We start from the raw sequence: 19713 nt of genomic DNA, 5'->3' as shown, positions 1-19713 counted from the left end.
AAAGAGTGCTAACTCACCCAAAGGCACAGAGCTAACAATGGATGAGCCAGGATCCCAATCCCCAGATAGGCTGGGGTCCAGAACCAGTGCTCCGACCACTCTACCATGCACTGTCTCTTATGGTGCCTCCTTGTCACCTCCCACTGACACCACAGCCCCATGAAGGGAACCCTCCTACTCTACTGAGCAGATTCTTGCCTTGGCCACCAGCGATCTCTTAGCTACAACACCAGTGGGCACTTATGGGACAGCCACAGCACAGTTTTACAGTTTGCCAGTAGCAACAGAAAGATGCCAGGGACTCAGCGGCTCCACTCTGCAGGGGAAATTCAAGCCCACCATCTACGAGCCAGCCCTGTGCTCCCCACTCCCACCACCTGCACTTACCGTTTCATCTTCCAGTCTGAGCTGGAGGCTCGTGTCTCCCTCCTTGTAGTCCTTGGTTAACTCAGCTGAGCGCCACACTTCATCAGGGTCAGGGATCCAGACCCTCGTGTACTGGAAGATTAAAACAAGAAACTCCGATAAAGCTTTCAGGTTTCTACTTATGTGTCACTACCTACAAGGGGTCCTCCAGAGAAGTTATAAGGCCATCTGGACACCTCTTCCTTCTCATTTCAAAACACAAGATGGTCTAATACCATGACAACAGGTAAGTAACCCACGGGAGTGGGGACAGAGGGCACTTTATAGATCCTAAGAGAACACCACATCTAATTATAATTCTCCCAGCAAGACTGCCAGTCCAGCATCTGGTTACATCCACCAGAGCTCTGCACCATCATCTCAAGGGTGGTACAAAAGAGCAATGTCAGAGGCAGCGTCCAGCCAACAAAGAACAGAACAACACATGCCAAGACTGAGACAGGAGAGCCAATCTTCAAATCCTGGGAACCTCTGCTCTGATATGCTGCATTCGGGGACAAAGCCATTTTCCCGCAGAAGTGAAACAGAGTGGTCAGCAAATCGAAAGTGTATTTACATATTCCTAAGTCGTCAGCAACCTCGATTTATTTGTGCATTCTTTGAGCCACAAACATACCCCATAAAATCCCCCTCCACCTCCCCCAGCAGCTAGGAGATCTGCAAAGTCATTAAGCTGGAGAACTCCTGGCAGGGAAGAATACAGCCCTTGGTAAGTGACTAAGCCCTCTCCATCCACCTAGGGGGTGGGGGGGAGGGGTAGGCCCCGACTGCACACGACAATCACCTGGGAACGTGAAAATACCCAGTCCGAGTTCCACCTCAGACCAGCTCAGAACAGGAGGAGATGGGAGCGCCCCAGGCCAGTGGCACGTACGGCCGTGGACACATGTCTGATGCATCTGGACCTGTCGGCGGCTGCTCTTGACAGCACTCCTCATGCCTGTCAGACAACTGTCTCCATCTCGTAGGTATGTCATCGCCACAGGGCCTCTTTGCTTTCAACCTGGCTACGGGTGCACCCGCGCACAGTGTCGTGGCCACAGAACCTTCTCAGCAATCCTGAAACGAACAGCTCTTAGGACTGAAAGGCCAGCCAGAATGTGTGCCTGGGTCAGTATAACCAACCTTGTGGAGTGACGACTCCACACCCTGACCTTGTGGTCAGTCAGCTGCCCGGGCACAAGCAGCTGGCAGGCTTTAATTTTAGTCCTGCCATCCCCCCTAATTTTTTTTTTCCCCACATGGTATTTTCCTCCACATGGTCACTGGCCCTTCATTTTGTTTTTTAACACTGTGACCCTTCATTTTGTTTTTTAACACTTATTTTTGAGGGGGATTGGGAAGGGGAGAGAGAGAGAGAGAGAGAGAGAGAGAGAGAGAGAGAGAGAACGAGAACACGAGAGAGAGAGAGAGAGAGAGAGAGAGAGAGGCAGAACACGAGAGAGAGAGAGAGAGAGAGAGAGAGAGAGAGAGAGAGAGAGAGAGAATGAATATGAATCTGAAGCAGGCTCCAGGCTCTGAGCTGTCTGGGCAAAGCCTGATGCAGAGCTCAAACCCATGAACTGTGAGATCGTGACCCGAGCCGAAGTCAGAAGCTCCAACTACTGAGCCACCCAGGTGCCCGGCTGACCCTGCCTGCACTGGTCTCTAGTTCAGTATCAAGGAGAGTGACTCATCAATACTCATTAGTGGGAAAGCAAACCACCACCAATTTGCATCCCTGGTGTCCCAGCTCAGGATACAAAGCCAGAGTCATTTTGTGCATTATGAAGAATCAGGTTCTCACAGGATCTCCACTCTGCCTGTGAGCCTGCTGGAATGACTGCATCTTTATGAAGATGCTATCGAGCTTTATAGTACCTGAGTGCTTGAGAGAAAGACATTAAGAGTGCTCTGAGCTACCTCCAGAGCAAACTTTCAGTATTTGCCAACAATAACTGTCAACACTACTACTCCCCTCAGGTGTCCTAACTTCCCTCCTCCACTGTCATGGAAGCCGATCTTCCACCCAGCTCCAAGGACTTTGATGGCACTGTCCCCAAGCTTCAGATGAGGGATCTTTCCTTAGCCTCCCTACAGTTCCAGTCCTCAAAGTCTCCACTCCATATAAAAGGTGTCAGGAAAGGCTCAAGAGAAGAGTGACCAAGAAGAATGAGGAAAGTCCCAATAGGAACTGAGCAGAGATAATGATGCTATGTGGACATCAAGCTGTGTGACATCCTGGAAGCCAAGGGGGCCCAGTCCCAACCCACACAGTGGATCCAGCGGCCTGACCCCTGCTGTCCATATGCCACACCTGTCCATTGCGCCCAGCACCAGGGAGGCTCACTGCCTGGGACTAGCTGTTTAATTCTTATTCTGGGAGCGTCCACTCATCTACTTCTATAAATGTCTTCTCCCCAAATAGACTAAAAGCACCTCGAGGCAGAAGATTTTCTCCATTTTCCTACCCACAGAGCCCAGCACAGGATCAGCACTATAAGGGGACTAGAATGATGCTTCAGATCTTTGCTGCTGTAAGTGAGGACCTCAGCCTCACAATTCCCCGGGAGCTTGTTAGAAATGTAGCATCTCATGGGAATGCAAGCTGGTGCAGCCACTCTGGAAAACAGTATGGAGGTTTCTCAAAAAATTAAAAATAGAACTACCCTACAACCCAGCAAGTGCACTAGGCATTTATCCAAGGGATACAGATGTGCTGTTTTAAAGGGACACAGGCACCCCCCATGTTTATAGCAATACTATCAACAATAGCCAAAGTATGGAAAGAGCCCAAATTCCCATAGATGAATGGATAAAGATGTGGTGTGTGTGTGTATATATATATGTGTGTGTACACACACACACACACACACACACACACACACACACACACACACAATGGAGTATTACTCAGCCATCAAAAAGAATGAAATCTTGCCATTTGCGACTACATGGACAGAACTGGAGGGTATTATGCTAAGTGAAATTACAGAAAGAAAATCCTATGAAAAGATGAAGGGAAACAAAAATATAAAAACAGAGGGGGACAAAAACAGGAGACTCCAATATGGAGGACAAACTAAGGGTTATTGGAGGGGTTGTGGAAGGGGGGATGGGCTAAATGGGGAAGGGGCACTACTCCTGAAATCACTGTTGCACCATATGCTAATGAATTTGGATGTAAATTTTAAAAAATAAATAAAATTAAAAAAAAAATGTAGCATCTCAGCCTCCACCGACACCCACCGAATCACTGCATACCCTAAGTACTTGCTGTTCTGCTCCTGCAATCTGTGCTCTTACTTCCCTTTGTAGCTGGGTCAGCCAAACTATAGCCCTGGGCCAAATCTCATGTAATGTCTGTTTTTGTGCAGCCTTGGAGTTAAGAATGGTCTTTAAATGTTTAAAGGGTTTGCAGGGGAGAAAAAAAGGTGCTATCCAGATAACATGTCAATTACGTGAAAGTCAAATTTTGGTGTCCATAGATTTTATCGGTACACAACAGCACATTCTATTTGAATATGGTCTATGGCTGCTTCTGCAGGTGGAGGATGGTTGTGTAAGCCTGAAAGGTTTACTATCTGACCATCGCTGTGAAGTTTGTTGCCCTCACCCTTTATACATGTGGTTTCCTCAGTCCAAAATGACCTTCCCTCACTTGTCCATGTGGGCAGAATCCAAGTCCCGGTGCCCTGTCCTCACTGAACCCTTACCTTCCCTGGGTTAGCCCTCACCCACTCTGAGGTGCCGCAACCCCTTCCAGGATTAACTTTACGGTTCTGCAGGCATTTCTTTTACATCAGTTTCATCTCACTACTTCAAGCGCGTTCCCATATACTACTGGGCATCTCTGTATCCCTGGCAATATAACAGATGCTCAATCACATGTGCTGAGACAGGAATCAGTAAGTGATGCACTTATGAAGCACCCGGTTTATATGGTAAACACACTGTGGTAGGCACCATGTAATCCAGTACAAACACAGAGATCTATACCCTGACTTTAAGGAACATACCATCTAGTTGAGCAGATAATTCACATAAAAATATACTCTGAAGAGTGCTGTGACCAATTCCTAACAAGAGTGATAGTTACTCAGCACAGGTGGGCAAGCAGCAACGATTGATGCCAACTCTGGAAACAGATGGTCAAATGCTCCTCCTTTTAACAGACCTTGTGTATTACAGACCTGATCAAGTTTTAGATTCAAATCAAGCAAACATCTGAGCACCTAATATGTGCCTGCTCCGTGCTAGATGCTGTCATTTCCTCCATGTCCACAATGAAGATACATGTGGCCGTGCGCTGAGAGCAGCTCACTGTGAAAGCAGAACGAGGTAAACCCTGCATTATGATGGTACAGGATGGGCGACATCTGCAGCAGGCCTTCCCACCTTTATCCTATCTCATGGATTCTCAGCTTAAAGTGCCCACAAATTACTAAGCAGAGCTCAGTTACCCAATGTCACGCATGCCACACTTGATGAGCAATTGATAGGATTGCCAAGCGCAATTTTAACCAAGTTTTGCTTTATGTGCTGACTTAGCCACCACCACACCACTGTCCCTTCCCTCCCCAGACCTACCCACCTGAGGAAGATCCATTACCTTTGTAACCCCCAAACAAGGCAAAACATGATCAATGCAGAGTAAACAGTCAAGTGAACAGGCTAAGAACTTGGAAGGGGTTTCCTTTGGAGCAATGGAAATATTCTCCAACTAGATAGAGGTTGTGGCCACACAGCCCTGCAAATGTATTCATGCCCCTGAACTGTTCACTTTAAATAGTTCATTTCATGTTATGTGAATTTCACCTCCATTTAACATAAAACTTTTTGTTGCAGATGACACCAACAGTATCCTGTACACGCTCTATTGGCATGGGTCTGCACTTCTCATGCCTGAAGAAACAGGAAGATAAAACGCATTCTTTTAACAGAAAATCATCGATTCTACAGGCCAGATAGAAACTCCCCACAGCCAAGGTTCTGTGTTGCCTCTCACTTTCTCACCTTCAAGGAATTCCTTCAAACAAATCTGACCTCTACCAGCTTTTCTGGAGGCAGATTATAGGAAAGACCAGCTGACTCACATAACCCAATTATAGCACCACTGAACTTGTCACTATCCCGTTTTAACAATGTTTAACTCCGTCATATCTAAAGAGATAGCAATCTGACCCAATTAACAGAAAAACTTGCCATTTTTCTTTTGGAAAGAGCCCCGCGTATTAACCAGAGAAGGCAGAATTCTCTGAATTGAGATGCATCAGCACGGAGAGCTCTTCTCCAGATGCAGGTTCCTCCCTCCCCTGTCTGTAGGGCCTGCAAAGGCAGCTCTCTGCTGGAGGCAGTGATGGCCCATGGCAGTAATGCTTAACCCCAGCTGCACCCTACAACCATCTGAGGAGCTTTTAAAGCTTCCCACACTAGGTAACCCCCTCCGACCAACTACATCAATCCTTGAGGGGGAAGGGGGGAGCGAACCAGGCAGAACACAGGTGCATCCTATGCCCCCCAAGTTTGCAAGCGAGCAGGCTTGGGGTTTTATTTGGTAACTCATCTGCAGGCACCATGGACCCTCATGTGCCCAGAGGTCTCTCCTTATCCACCTGTGGTTGAACAGGACATTCCAGCCCGAAAACACTTTAGCTCAGGATCCAAGAATAATCTCCAGAGAGCCCCTAAAATATAAATGCCCTGTCGAGAAGGGAATCACATTTACCCGTTTGCATGGATCATGATGCAGTACAGGAGCATGGCTGTGGGGGCTCTACAGCCAGACAGCCTGGGTAAGAATCTAAGCACTACTAGCCTGGGTAAGTTGATGAGTGGCTCTGAGTCTTGGTTTCCTCCGCTGTACAGTGCTGGTAAAAAGATGTATCTCAGGATGTGGTCCCAAGAATAAAATGTAATCCCACAGCATCAGAGAATTACAAGCCTTAGGCAACAGCAACAGTGGTAATAGTATACACTGTCATCTAGGAATCCTAGGCCAGGAGTGGGATCCGGAATGGGACCCTGCAGAGAATTAGGGAACAGGAAAATAGCAGGCCTAAGGGATTTCCTCCAGGTTACTGGGATCCTTTCAATGTCCTGCAAATTGTTCATAGATAGCCATGCCATGTCTAAAAATCATCAGATGGATCTAGCCTAAAGTTCAAAACCCCAAGAGAAGGGATTCTCAACGACAGCTGGCATTTAAGAATTATCTGCAGATCTTAAAAAAAAAAAAAAAAAAAAGAAAGAAAGAAAAGAAGAGAAACACCAATGCCCATGTCCCACACTTGAGTAAGATCTCAGAGTAGGGCCCAAGCACTGTATTTTTTCTTAGGCTTCAAATGGATGTGCCAGAGTTAAAAAATCATGGTTTCAGAAGAAGCCTCAGAATCAAAATGGACTTTGGGGAAAGGAGAACATTCACTCCCTAGAATTATTAATAGTGCCACCTCCACAGCCTTACACTAAAATAAGTAACTAAGTACTTTAATCCTTCATCTTAGTTTAAAACTGGAGAGCAGCAGGGTTATCACCTGTGTATCACAGAGAAGAACACTAAGGGTAGAAAAACACAGAACAACTTGCCCAAGCTCACAGTGCATAGTTAGGGTCAAAGCCATGACCAGAGTAATCTGTGACCTCGAGTCTTCTGCTGTCACCCCCTCGTGGAGAAATGCTAACTTGATTCCAGCAGCCCAGGTCCCACTGAGGGTGTATTTGACACAGGCAAAGTGTCCTGCAAGCACACACAAAAACAAGTACATACAGCCACTTACAGGGATGTGCCAAGTTAAGCCACCAGGTACTTTAAGAATCAGAGACTGAAGATTGGGTTGCAACATAGCCTTGAAACTTGAAGCAAGGCAGTGTGGGCACCGTCTCCTGGGAACGGACTAGAGGGGAGCCCACAGCCTAACCTGGTGGCTGACTGGATAAATTGCCCGTCCCCTCCTCCCCATGTTAGGGCACCAGGAGCCGGCACACTGCCTGCCTGTTCACAGCTGTACCCTTCGCAGTGACATGATGTCACGGTTAGTAGGCACGGAGATCTCTGCTCTAGGATTAAAAAATCAGGGCTCTGGTTGGGGGTGCAAGGGGAGTCCCTTTTGCTAAAACTGACAATACTCCATAGCATTTGCTCAGGACACGAATTTTGTGCTAGAACTCCACGAAGCTATAAGGTCAAGTTGGTCAGCCTCTACCCCTCAAGCAACACAGAATCCACATTTCTCCACACAAGACCAGCCTGATCACAGAAAGCAGCATCAGCGAACAAAAGTCACCAGGATTGAAATAAGTGGATAGGCTGTGGGCTCCAAAGAACAACAAATGTTAGAAGGCAGGGCCTGGGGCTCAGATGCCGCCTGAGGCAGGAAGACTCACTCCGGCAAAGGACCATGAGCTGCTTCCCCAAACTTGCCTGGAGCCCAAGGCATCAAGTGCAAGGAGGGGAAGCAGAGAACCAGTGCTAAGAGGCTACAAATCCCTCTAGGCCAGAAAAACACATACTCCTCATAAAAATTTGAAATATTCATAGCTCCATTCTTCAAGTGAGGTTAGGAAAGCACATACATACTTTGCAGAGATGTCATAAGTAATGTCCTCTGTTTGGTGTAATGGTGTCCATTTTGAAACAATACTTCTATGAATAGGGAAGAAAACACTTTGGCAGGTACTGCCCTGTTGTAGGAACCGTGAGAACACCTCAGCTAACTGCCCTTATAGGAGGAAATGGGTCACATTTCATCCTTCTACATAATAAAGTCTGAAGGACAAAGACTAGACTTTTTCCACCTATCCAAGCAGGACCACCCACTATCCTCTCCCACATTAGAGGCCTGAAGATCACGTTCATGGGCCCAGACACCAGGTGCATCCTGAACCCAGGCCTGATGATTAAACCCCTAAACTGGAGGGGACAAAGTCATGAATATCCCCCAACCAGTATGCTGCTGAGCGTCTTCCCTTCCCTCATACTGGGCTCCTACTGGATGAACTGGAGAGCAAGGAGGTTAAGATTTAAGTATCTAAGGGGTTAACATCCAAGAGATATCAATAACTTATAAAACACTAAAAAAATGGTTTAAAAATGGACAGAGTACCTGAGTATGTTTCCAGGGAGCAATACAGATGGCCAACAGACATGTGAAAAGAGGCTCAACATCACTGATTAGTGATGATTATCAGGGAAATGCAAATCAAAACCACAATGAGCCATCCCTGGACACCTGTCAGAATGGCTATAATCAGACAAAGTGTTGGTGAGAATGTGGAGAAAAAGGAATCCTTGTGCACTACTGGTGGAAATGTAAATTGGCACAGCCACTGTGGAAAACAGTATGGATGTTCCCCCAAAAAATTAAAAATAGAAATACCAGGGGCACCTGGGTGGCACAGGTCACAATCTCATGGTTCGTGAGTTCGAGCCCCACATCAAGCTATCTGCTGTTAGCACAGAACCTGCTTCAGATCCTCTGTCCACCCCCTTGCCCTCAAAAATAAACATTAAAAAAAATTTTTTTAAATAGAAATACCATGCAATCCACTAATTCCACTATTGGATATTTACCCAAAGAAAACAAAACACTAATTCAAAAAGACAGATGCACCCCTATGCTTATTGCAGCATTAGTTAAAATAGCCAACATATGGAAACAGCCTAAGTATCCACTGATAGATGAATAGGTAAGAAAGATGTGGTTCATATATATAACGATTATACAGCCATAAAAAGGATCTGGCCACTTGTGTCAACTTGGATGGACCTAAAGGATATCATACTAAGTGAACTAAGTCCAAGACAAATGACATGATTTCAGTTTTGTATGAAACCAAAAAAAAACAAAAACAAAAACAAAAACACAAAGGAGTGAACATAAAGGAGAAATAGACCCATAAACAGAACAAAACTGATGGCTGCCAGAGGGAAGCAGGTGGGGAGGAATGGGCAAAATGGGTGAAGAGCACTGGGAGGTAAGGCTTCCAGCTATAGAAAGAGGAAGTCATGATAAAAGGTAGAGCATAGGCAAAAGGGTCAATGGTACTGTAATAGCACTGAACAGTGACAGACAGCCTACACTTATGATGAGCATAACCTATAGACTTGCTTAATTGTTATGTTGTACACCCGAAACTAATGGAACATTGTGTCAACTCTATTTCCATAATTCTTTTTTTTTTCCAAAAAGACTCAGCAATCAGGTACTGGCCTGAACTTCTAGCTCAGGCTCAGATTTTCCATCTATCCAGTGAGGAAATGCTTCCACATTTGAGTTGTTAAGATTAAATGAACTGGCACATAGAAAACATTTAGCACAGCAGGCAGCACACAGTAAGGGCTCAGTAGTTACTGTTATGCCAGCAGGAACTGGGGCCCGGGGGGCCTCAATGAGACATGGAGACATCTCTCTAGGGGAGTACAGACACAAGCAAGTAATCCCAGCAGAAACACGAAGCGTCATGGGAACACATGCCCAACTCCTCTGCTTTCTCTCCTGAATTTAGCTCCTCCTCCTCCAGCACTAATGCCTACTTCCTGGTTTCTGTTTGCTCATCCCTTTGAGAGTCTTCCCAGACTGGTAATAACCTTCCTTTTCCCCCAAATGCTCTTCACTGGGAAGCTCTCTAACTTACAACCAAAGGGAACTATATGTAAATCTTCTGTGCATCCAGCACTGACAACTCAAAAGCCATGCATATTCTGGGCCACAGGTAGATCCCTGAGCCCCAACCCAGATCTCTACTGAACTTGCTCCATGTTCTTTCCTAAAAAAGAGAACTAAGCTAACCTGAATGCCAGGAAGAACTTTAACTTCATGCAGAGAGATTGGGATAGAAAAAAGCCACTCAGCATCCGTGGAGTAAAGGAAGACAGAAGGCAGGGGGGGAGGGGGGGCCTCAGAAGCGAGCTTCATTCTGTAACAGATTAAATGCAGTTAAATAGCAAGATTACAAAACCCAGTATTTCCTGTTATTTAAATGAAACAAGGGGCACCTGGGTGGTTCAGTCAGCTAAGCAACCAACTCTTGATTTTGGCTCAGGTCACGATCTCACGTGGTTCATAAGTCCGGGATCTGGGCTGACAATGCAGAGCCCCCCTTGGCGTTCTCCCTCTCTCAGCTCCTCCCCCACTTGCATGTGTGCTCTCAAACTTAAAAATAATTGAAACAAAAAAGTCAGATTTATCAGAAGGAAGATCCATCTACCTATTCCCGTCACTGGTCATCACAAGCCTATCTTTGATCTTTGTTTTCTTACATCCTTACAACACAACATCACCTCAATCCAGACTTTTGAACAAAGGCTCTCCTTCTGACACCTGATTGTGTGATCAGGCACGATTCTGTCTGAATTCACATTCACTACCTACATGTGAAGCTAAGGAACAAAGCAAATGTCTATGTGGCTGGTGAAGGCCAACTTTACCAGTTCCAGCTCTACAGATGTTAAAAGATTAAGCAGTACATCCTCAAGTGACAGACTGACACCAAGATGGGAAGGACGTGGTGTTCAGGGAGCACTGCTGAGTCATTTTATCCAGCAGTACACTTGGAAACTGCAGTTATACTAGAGGCTTAGAAACCACTATAAAGCAATGTGTTCAGATGGAAGTTTTGGAAAATTCACCAAAAGTCCTGCATGTCAATGACAAGTTGGTTCTGTAAGGTGCTAAAGACACTTGCTGAAGATGCTAAAAAAGATTTACTCAAAGCTAGTACATTCCATGCCACTAAATATATGCAAGGACCCCACCAAGCAGCTAATGCTTTGTTAAAATCCTACTTCCAGCAACATGACTATAGTCCTTGGAATAGGTACTCTCTCTACATAGAGGGATCAAGTATGTGAATTAAGCAATCCATAGTCATATCACACATATGTAAGTCACTGAAGACAGTTTTCCAGAGCACATCTTCATTTCCACCTAAGCTCTCTGAAGCACTCTTACTTCTAAATTCCATTTATGGGAGCACCTGGGTGGCTCAGCCGGTTAAGCGTCCAACTTCAGCTCAGGTCATGATCTCGCAGCTTGTGGGTTCAAGCCCCGCGTCGGGCTCTGTGCTGATGGCTCAGAACCTGGAGCCTGCTTTGGATTCTGTGTCTCCTCCTCTCTCTGCCCCTCCCCCACTCATGCTGTCTGTCTCAAAAATAAAATTTTTTTTTTAAAATAAATTCCATTTATGATGCCATCACTGGATAGTTGTTCTTCTCTTTCACCATGTAGGTATATACTCAGACTAATTAAAAAGTCTACCACCAGCCCTAGACTAAGTCAGGTAAGTCCATTGGTTTCCTTTTTTTTTTTTTTTTTTTTAATTTAAAACCTGTTCCACTCTGACCTCTATAAGCAACAAAAGCCAACAGTGAAGTCATTTCAAGCTAAGCCCTCTTCTGCAAACAACCTCACGGAACAACGTTAACTGAGAAAATGCGTTAGAACCATTCTTTTCCAGGGAAATTTTTGGGAACTGCCCCAACACATGAGTATGTTGACCTGTTCTTGCTTTGCCTATAAGAGATCCATCCAACTTAGAATTTAAATGCCTTACACACTTGCATTTGGGACTGAAGCCAGCTCTCCATCTTCTTTCACAGCTCAAAGCATGCCAGCCTCCCCTCCCCCCCCCAGTAGTCAAACACATCTTGAGATTCTTCAACAGATATTCAACTGTTGCATATCCCCATAAGCTACAAGTCCTACCAACAAGAAAATAGACTCTAGCTCATTTGTTCATAAGGATTTACGGAACACCTACCACATGACAGGCAGCATGCAAGATGCTGGGACACACAGCAGAGGGAAAGGACATGTCCCCATCTTCAGAGATACCCAAGCACATTGTGCAATTCATCTACTCCAGTGGTCCTAACTGCCTCAGCAGCACAGACATTCACAACATACAACATGGGACCTCATCCAGTCCAGGTCATCACAGGAAAAGCTTTTCTGAAAAAAGCAAGTTCCAAGATGAAACCTACATGGACAAGGAGTTGGCTAGGCCTGGTGGGGAGGGAGGAGCATTCTAGGCTAAAAAGTCAGCTGCAGACAAGCCTCGGACAGGGAGGAGTAGCACTTGCTGAAAAGCTCCAAGTCAGTATGGGCAAGCTGTAGACCTCGGAGGGCAAGGGCTCCAGTGACTGAGATGTGCAGGAGGCTCATGGAAGTCACATTACAGGATGTTCATGTTATTCTATAACCAATGGAAAACTGTACATGGGTTTTAAATACAAAGAGGGATGTGGTCTAACTGAATAATATTAATATTTACACATCCAGATGGCCAACTGACACATGAAAAGATGCTCAACGTCACTCATCATCAGGGAAATGCAAATCCAAACCATGAGGAGCTGTCACCTTACAACTCTCAGAATGGCTAGAATGAAAGAAACAAGTGTTGATGAGCACGTGGAGAAAAAAAGAACACTCACGCACCAGTGGTGGGAATGTAAACTGGTGCAGCCACTGTGAAAAAAAGTATGGAGGATCCTCCAAAAATTAAGAATAGACACACCATATGATCCAATAATCCTACTGCTGGTATTTACCCAAAGAAAACAAAAACGCTAATTCAAAATAATATATACACCCCTACGTTCACTGCAGCACTATTGCAAATAGTGCAAATTGGCCACAGCCAAGATACAGAAGCCACCTACATGCCCATCAACAGATGAATGGACAAAGAAAATGTGGTATATACACACACTGGAATATCACACAGCCATAGAAAAGAATGACATCTTGCCATTTGTGACAGCATGGATAGACCCAGAGAGTATTATACCAAGTGAAGTCCAAGATACCATATAATTTCATTCACATGTACAATCTTTAAAAAATGAGCGGAAAGCAAAATCAGACCACTACAGAGAACCAATGGATACCAGAAGGGAGGGGGTGGGGGGCCGGGCAAAAGGGGTGAAAGGGAGGAGGTGGTATGGACTTCCAATTATGGAATAAGTCATGGAATGAAAGGAACAGCAGAAGGAATACAGTCAACAATACTCTAATAGTGACATATCAGGACGGATAGCAGCCACACTTGTGATGAACACAGCTTAATGTATAAACTTGCCAAATCACTAAGTACACCTGAAACAGGTGTAACTGTGTGTCAATTATAGTCAAATAAAAAAGGCCTGTACTTACAAACTGACCTACAAGGAAAAAGAACCCTCAACAGGAAGATAGATCTTCTGTCATGCATCCTTCCCGTCCTCACGTGAACACTCACAATGCAAATGAAATCAGGGACACCATTTATCCCGTCCCTAAGGCCCCAAAAAATGGTCTTTGAAATTCTTCTTTTGCTATTACTCTTACTACTTCATTTATTCAGTGCTTTACCATTCCAAACTGAAATACCATTTCCACCATACCTTAATGCTACTCATACAGCTTCTAAATCTCTTTATTCATATATTTCACCTTTATCCAATCCAGCTCTTCCAACTTTTTTTCTGCTGTATTTTGCAATGGGGAACTTGTTCATTTATCTTAGAGAGCAGAGAAGTTTAACCGAGAATCAAGAGGGAATGTTCAATCTGAGTACATCGGCAAACAGGCACAATAGCATCTCCATTGCTGGGACCTCAGAAGGAAGGGAAAAAATATTCTGAAACCAACACACATTCTCACTGAATAGCAGCCATGAAACAGACTCTGACTTCCAAGTTAGGAAGGTAAATGGGTGTCTGCTACCTGAATCACCATTAACCAAAGACCTCAAAGCAACGCCTTTAATTTTCATCCTGGGGTTGCGAGCAATCATGGGGCAGCCGTCAGCACCCTACTACTTGGAAGTGAACCATTCTTTGGCAGTAACGCTCGCTACAACTCTCCAACCAAACCTGCTGTCAGATGGCCACAGATGGTCTAGGAATGATCATGGTTAGCTCAGGCCCTCTATGCCAAGTGATTGTGTTTGAGAGACTAATTTAGATATGGTTTCACACACTTCACACAAGGTCACTTCTGGTCTGGCTGAAAAGCAGGGTACAGCTTGAAAGAACACCTAAGCTTGAGTCTCTATGGGGTCACCCAGCAAAGACTTAGAGTTTTAGAGAAAAAGAACTGACGTGACTGGTGTGAAATGAACATTTTACACTCTCTAAAGGATTAAGGGGCAGGGGAGGAGTTTCATCTCAGGGAGGATAGGTTCATCTTCTGCACCAAAAACTTCCCTCCTCCACCCTCATGCAGGCATCATGGAAAACCATTTGAGGAGGTATGAAATGAGGGGATCACCAGCACATCCCATTGAAACTGTACATAGGTAAATGCATTGCTAGACCTCATTTTGGACATGAGAGTGGCAGTCTCTGCCTGCTGCCTCTTCCCCTTACGTGAGCAGTGCTCACACACTATCAGGTGAGTGGTGCTGCTCTGGAAGGCTATTTTTCAGGGTCCAAGTTACCACTGTTGCTATTAATGCAGCAACCCCCCAAGGAAAGGTGACAAACCCTCTAGTCTTGGGCTTTTCTTTACCGGGTATTCAAGCATTTTCTACAAGTGTTCTGTACACAATGCTTTTAAACTGGAAACATTTTACGGGGCACCCGGGTGGCTCAGTCAGTTGAGTGTCCGACTTCAGCTCAGATCATGATCTCGCATTTCATGAGTTCAAGCCCCACATCAGGCTCTGTGCTGACAGCTCGGAGCCTGCTTCAAGATTCTGTGTCTCCTCCTCTCTCTGCCCCTCCCCTGCTTGTGCTGTCTCTCAAAGTTTCTCAGAAACTTGGACAATAGAAGTCTCATTCCTCAACAAAATTCTCACTTTCATGCAAATGTCTTACACACTAGATAACCAGTAAGCTTTAAGCAAATGCATTGGGGGATGAACAGTGGGTGTGACATCCCTGTTTTAACAGGTGCACGTCCCAGGTACACGTACAAAGTGTTCCATCTTCCTAATTCCGGACAAAGCTGGAGTCACGTTTACTCCTTGCGGGTTCATTTAGGTGTTAAAATAGGGGTGTAGTCCAGGATTACAGTTCCAACCTTCCCCAGGGATCCTTACCAATTCCCTGGTTCCAGGGCCTTCCTGGAGACCCAGCACAGCAGAGAGCCTTGGGAAACATCACAACAGAATGACCCCAATACCTTCAACAAAAGGGATTTAAACAGTCACCACCTTCAACAAACAAACTACAGAAGAAGAGCAACCATCCCAGTTCTGGACACAGGCTGAGTCATATTTATTCAAGAGAACTGAAGCATGGCACTGGAAGTACTCAGCCAGAGGCAACCGCGTATTGGTGTGGCAGGTGTGTTGGGTCTGGTAGGCATGTTATCAAGGGGTGGGGTCCTCCCTTGGCATCCAAATAGAACATCCCTCAACAAATCACATCCTCTGGACCTTGGTTTTCCCAGTGAGTAGGCTGAACTAAAAGAAGCTCCAATACTATGCCTACATTCATCAAGCACCTCCTTGCTTCCCAAGAAGGCTGCCTGTGGCACCAATCTTCTCGCATTGACCCAGAACACATCCGCAGAAAGATCCCTGGTTGGTGGCTCATCAGAAAGGCCTCCCTCTGATCACAGGCTCTCTCCTTTAGGTGAGGGAAACAAGGCCCCCTGACAATTAGTGCCTCTCTTAAGTACCCACTGCTCTTTAGAGTCCAAAAGTATCCTGAAAACCAGTAGGAAATGGGCGAAAAGAGAATGTTCTCTGGTGAAAAAAAAAATCAGATGTTCACAATAGACTACTCCTTGGCCCTTCCCTCTCCTGCTGTATCCACCATCTGCCTGTATTTTCCACAGCACCTTCGTATTTTGGTTAACGCTTGGCTCTGGAGTCTTTTTTTCTGCTGACAGAAGGATGAAGAACAGCACCATCCCTCACAGTGGAGATGTGAATCACAACACCAGCAGATTCCTCCCTGCCAAGTCCCAACGTCCTGCACCCACATTCAAGGGCTTCATGAGCTGTGTTGTCTAGCCTCATCATCCACAAGCCCACAGCTGGAGGCACCACCCTGTCCACTGCCTTCCCTCTCCACCGAGGTCTCACATATGCTCATCCCCACTGCCCTCACTCTTAAGTGTTCTACAGCTAGAAAAGTCCTCCACGTTTAGCAAGTGTATGGCAGGTTTCAAGGGGTTCCCACAAGCATGAAATCTTAGAATTCTATGGGATAGGAAGCACAGGTGCAATACTGCTATTTCTAAGAAGTACTTATTTGATCATTCAAGAGGACCAAAATACATTTCTCATATTTGGTCTTCATCCATAGTTCCTGGCTTACAGGTCCCAAGACTCTTGGAATTTCTTAATGAGAGGTTAAACGTGTCTCTTGTGTCAGGTGACCTGTGGACACCACCTCAAGATGAGGGCTGGTTGCCAGGAAGACCAACGATGTGATTAGATAGTTAAAACTTGGAGTCTCGCTCCTAACATCGGGGAGGGGAGAGGGTCTGGAAACTTAATTAGCCAATGGCCAATAACTTAGTAATCATGATTATGTACTGAAGCCTCCATAAAAACCTCAGAGGACAGTTTTTTTGACTTGTTGTTGGCAAGCTTCCATGCTGGGAGAACTATAATGCTCTCACATGCCACCGAGCCAGGCCCCAAGCTCCACGAAGATAGAAACTCCTTTTTTGGGTAGCTTGACCCATGTTTCTCCTTATGTGGGTGTTATTTTATTTCATCACATCCTTTAATAAACTGATGCACGTACTTCCGTGTTTCCTCAAGTTCTGTGAGCCACGCTAGCAAGCTAATCTAACCTAAGGAGGTGGTCATTGGAACCTGGCCTGTAGCCAGGCAGTCAGAAGCACAGGTAACAGTCTGGTGCTTGCAACTGATATCTGAAGTCTTGTAGGACTGAACCCTTAACCTGTGGGATTTGTTGTTAATTCTGAATTCTCTGACACCCTGATAGTTTCTAAGAATTACTTAGTGTTGTGTGGAAGGTTGGAATTGGGTCCAAAAACACAAAGACAGGTACTCTTATAGACCCATTTTACATGTGAAGGACACGGAGATCCACGCAACTTAAGGGACTTGGCCAACTCAAGCCCCTAAAAAACAATCGACCCAGGAACAGTGCTTACTCCCTTGTCCAGTGCTCCTTCCATCCCCCCAAGCCTTATCCAATATTGAAAACCTGAGGGATTCCAGTCCATCACCAACAGACTCACCTACATTCATTCAGGTGCCTAGAAAATGCCTGTTACTGTTGACGCCTCCTTAGAGCCTCCTGATTCCTGCTCTGTCGCCTTAGTTCAGGACTTCGCTTATGTGAAATATTACAACCTATTCTTAATTGGATGTCCTGTCTCTGATTTCTTCTTACTCCAACTTATTTTCTAGTCTGTTTGCTTCTGGAACAGTTCTCAACTGGGTGGGTGGGGGGCACGAAAGTGGGGAGGATGGACAAAACAGTCCCTAGGGGACATGTGGCAATGTCGATACATTTTTGGTGTCACAACTGGGCAGGGGAGAGGTGCTGATTTCTAGTCGGTAGAGGCCAGGGATGCTGCTAAACATTCAACCATGCACAGGACAGCCCCTAACAAAATGTTACCCAGCTTCAAATATCAACAGTGCCCTGGCTGAGGAACTTTGCTCTAGAGTTTTCATTGAAAACAAAACACAGAAAACATCCTGTTGCCTGTGCCCAGGCTTCTTCCTCTGCCTCAGACGTCTTCCTCCCTTCCCTCCACCTGCCCCACCGCTATTCACCTTCTAAAGGTCCAGCTTAAATATTGCTGCTTTTGTGGAGCTTCAGTATTCCCGCTGGCCTGAGTGGCCTCTCCCCCGTTTTCACTATAACAGTTCTCAACTGCACTGCATCCCCTTGTATAGTTGAGTCCCTAGGGTAGGAATAAAATATTTGTCTTTATGTCCCATGCATATAGAATATTGCCTGCAAAGTATTTTTTCAGTGTGTGTTGGTTCAATGGATGAATGGATGCAGGCATACTCTACCGCTATAGATTCTTGCTTCTCATAGCAAGAAACCACAGCCTCTCCCCCACCAGAAATGCTAAATATAGTACCATCTAAATAACCCATCGGCACAGGGCTGTCACCAGCTTGGGAACATCTGGGCACGAGGATGAGCAGCTTTGTCTTTGGACTCCTGCAGGGAGGTCTGACGACACTGCATTTCTCTCTGCAGAGTTAGCACACCCAGAGCTCCTGTACTTTGGAGGTCTCATCTGCCACAACTCCTGGTTCCGTGGGAATTTCTGGATCCTGAAAATTCAGAATGCTTTGATGGCATGGGTGTGTTAAATGTGGGGTTTGGGGGTTCTCTAAAGCTAAAAGGAAGGAGGTGGAGAGCAAGATCCTTAGCCCAGGCGTAACAGTTATAGGGGAACATCAAAGACTTTCCACAAAGTCCCAAGCTTCTGCCCTGTCAACAAGGGGGACATCAATAGCTGACTTCCAGAATGTGCTGTATCACAGGCCATTCATCTTCCATCATTAGGAATGAGCACCCTCCACAAGGCTTAGGGCTAAAGGCAAACAGAAGGAACCAGAGGTCACAAAGGTCTCCTTGGCACAGCCACACCACATTCTTCAGGGCCTCCTCTCAAGAACCTCTTGATGGGCTCCAGAAAACACTCCTCTCAGCCCTGTGGGAACTCGTGCCATGGGGGGTAGGGAACTCCCATTGCCCAGGCAAGTGGCAGCCATAATACCTTTGTAGTTTACATAACCAGAAACAAAGAAAAAAGGTCAAAAAGAGTACTTGCAGCATTTGCTGTGACCTGCAAGGACAGAGGAAAGAGACCACAGTCCAGCTGAGGCTCTTACAAGTGGAGGCAATCTGGTCCAAAGTCTGTCATGCATCTTCATAGAGAAGCACCATGATTTATGTAGGAGACAACAATCAATGAATGATTCTGTGTTCAGGAACTATTGTCTGAGGAAAAGTGAAAAGTGCAACGTGGTTTAAAATTTGGTCCCAACAGTTGTCACCAACTGCTGTGTGACCCAAGACAGACTAACAGCATCCTCACTTCCTCATTTGTGGGAAATGCCTGTCCTACCTCGCAAGGGCATCAAAGGAGAGGAAATCCAACCAGCCCATCATATGGCCCCAGAAGGACATTGCTAGGCACCGTGGTGGCAAGCAAATCTTCTAAGACATGTTTGCTCTCGGGAAGCTAACAGCATAGCTAAGCAGACTGAGCCTTAAAAAGTAAACCTTAGGGGCGCCTGGGTGGCGCAGTCGGTTAAGCGTCCGACTTCAGCCAGGTCACGATCTCGCGGTCCGTGAGTTCGAGCCCCGCGTCGGGCTCTGGGCTGACGGCTCAGAGCCTGGAGCCTGTTTCCAATTCTGTG

At 45.8% G+C, this 19713-nt stretch overlaps 1 protein-coding gene across 3 annotated transcripts in view; it reads right to left on the bottom strand.

Annotated features, from left to right (window-relative positions):
- The window catches only part of MYO5B (myosin VB), a 340033-nt gene that overhangs the window by 193902 nt on the left and 126418 nt on the right, over nt 1–19713 (bottom strand). For 2 of the 3 annotated variants that reach the window (XM_058692140.1, XM_058692142.1), the window contains exon 2: nt 388–498. In XM_058692140.1, the coding sequence (XP_058548123.1) occupies nt 388–498 (111 nt within the window). Of the gene's footprint in view, nt 1–387; nt 499–18419; nt 18443–19713 lie in introns of those variants that run through there. The other variant, XM_058692141.1, reaches the window with a different exon arrangement.

The sequence above is a fragment of the Neofelis nebulosa genome, chromosome 11, assembly GCF_028018385.1.
Source record: "Neofelis nebulosa isolate mNeoNeb1 chromosome 11, mNeoNeb1.pri, whole genome shotgun sequence".
In the NCBI taxonomy this organism is placed as follows: domain Eukaryota; kingdom Metazoa; phylum Chordata; class Mammalia; order Carnivora; family Felidae; genus Neofelis; species Neofelis nebulosa.
Note: the sequence above shows the minus strand (reverse complement) of the source record. Positions and strands in the feature narration are given on the sequence as shown.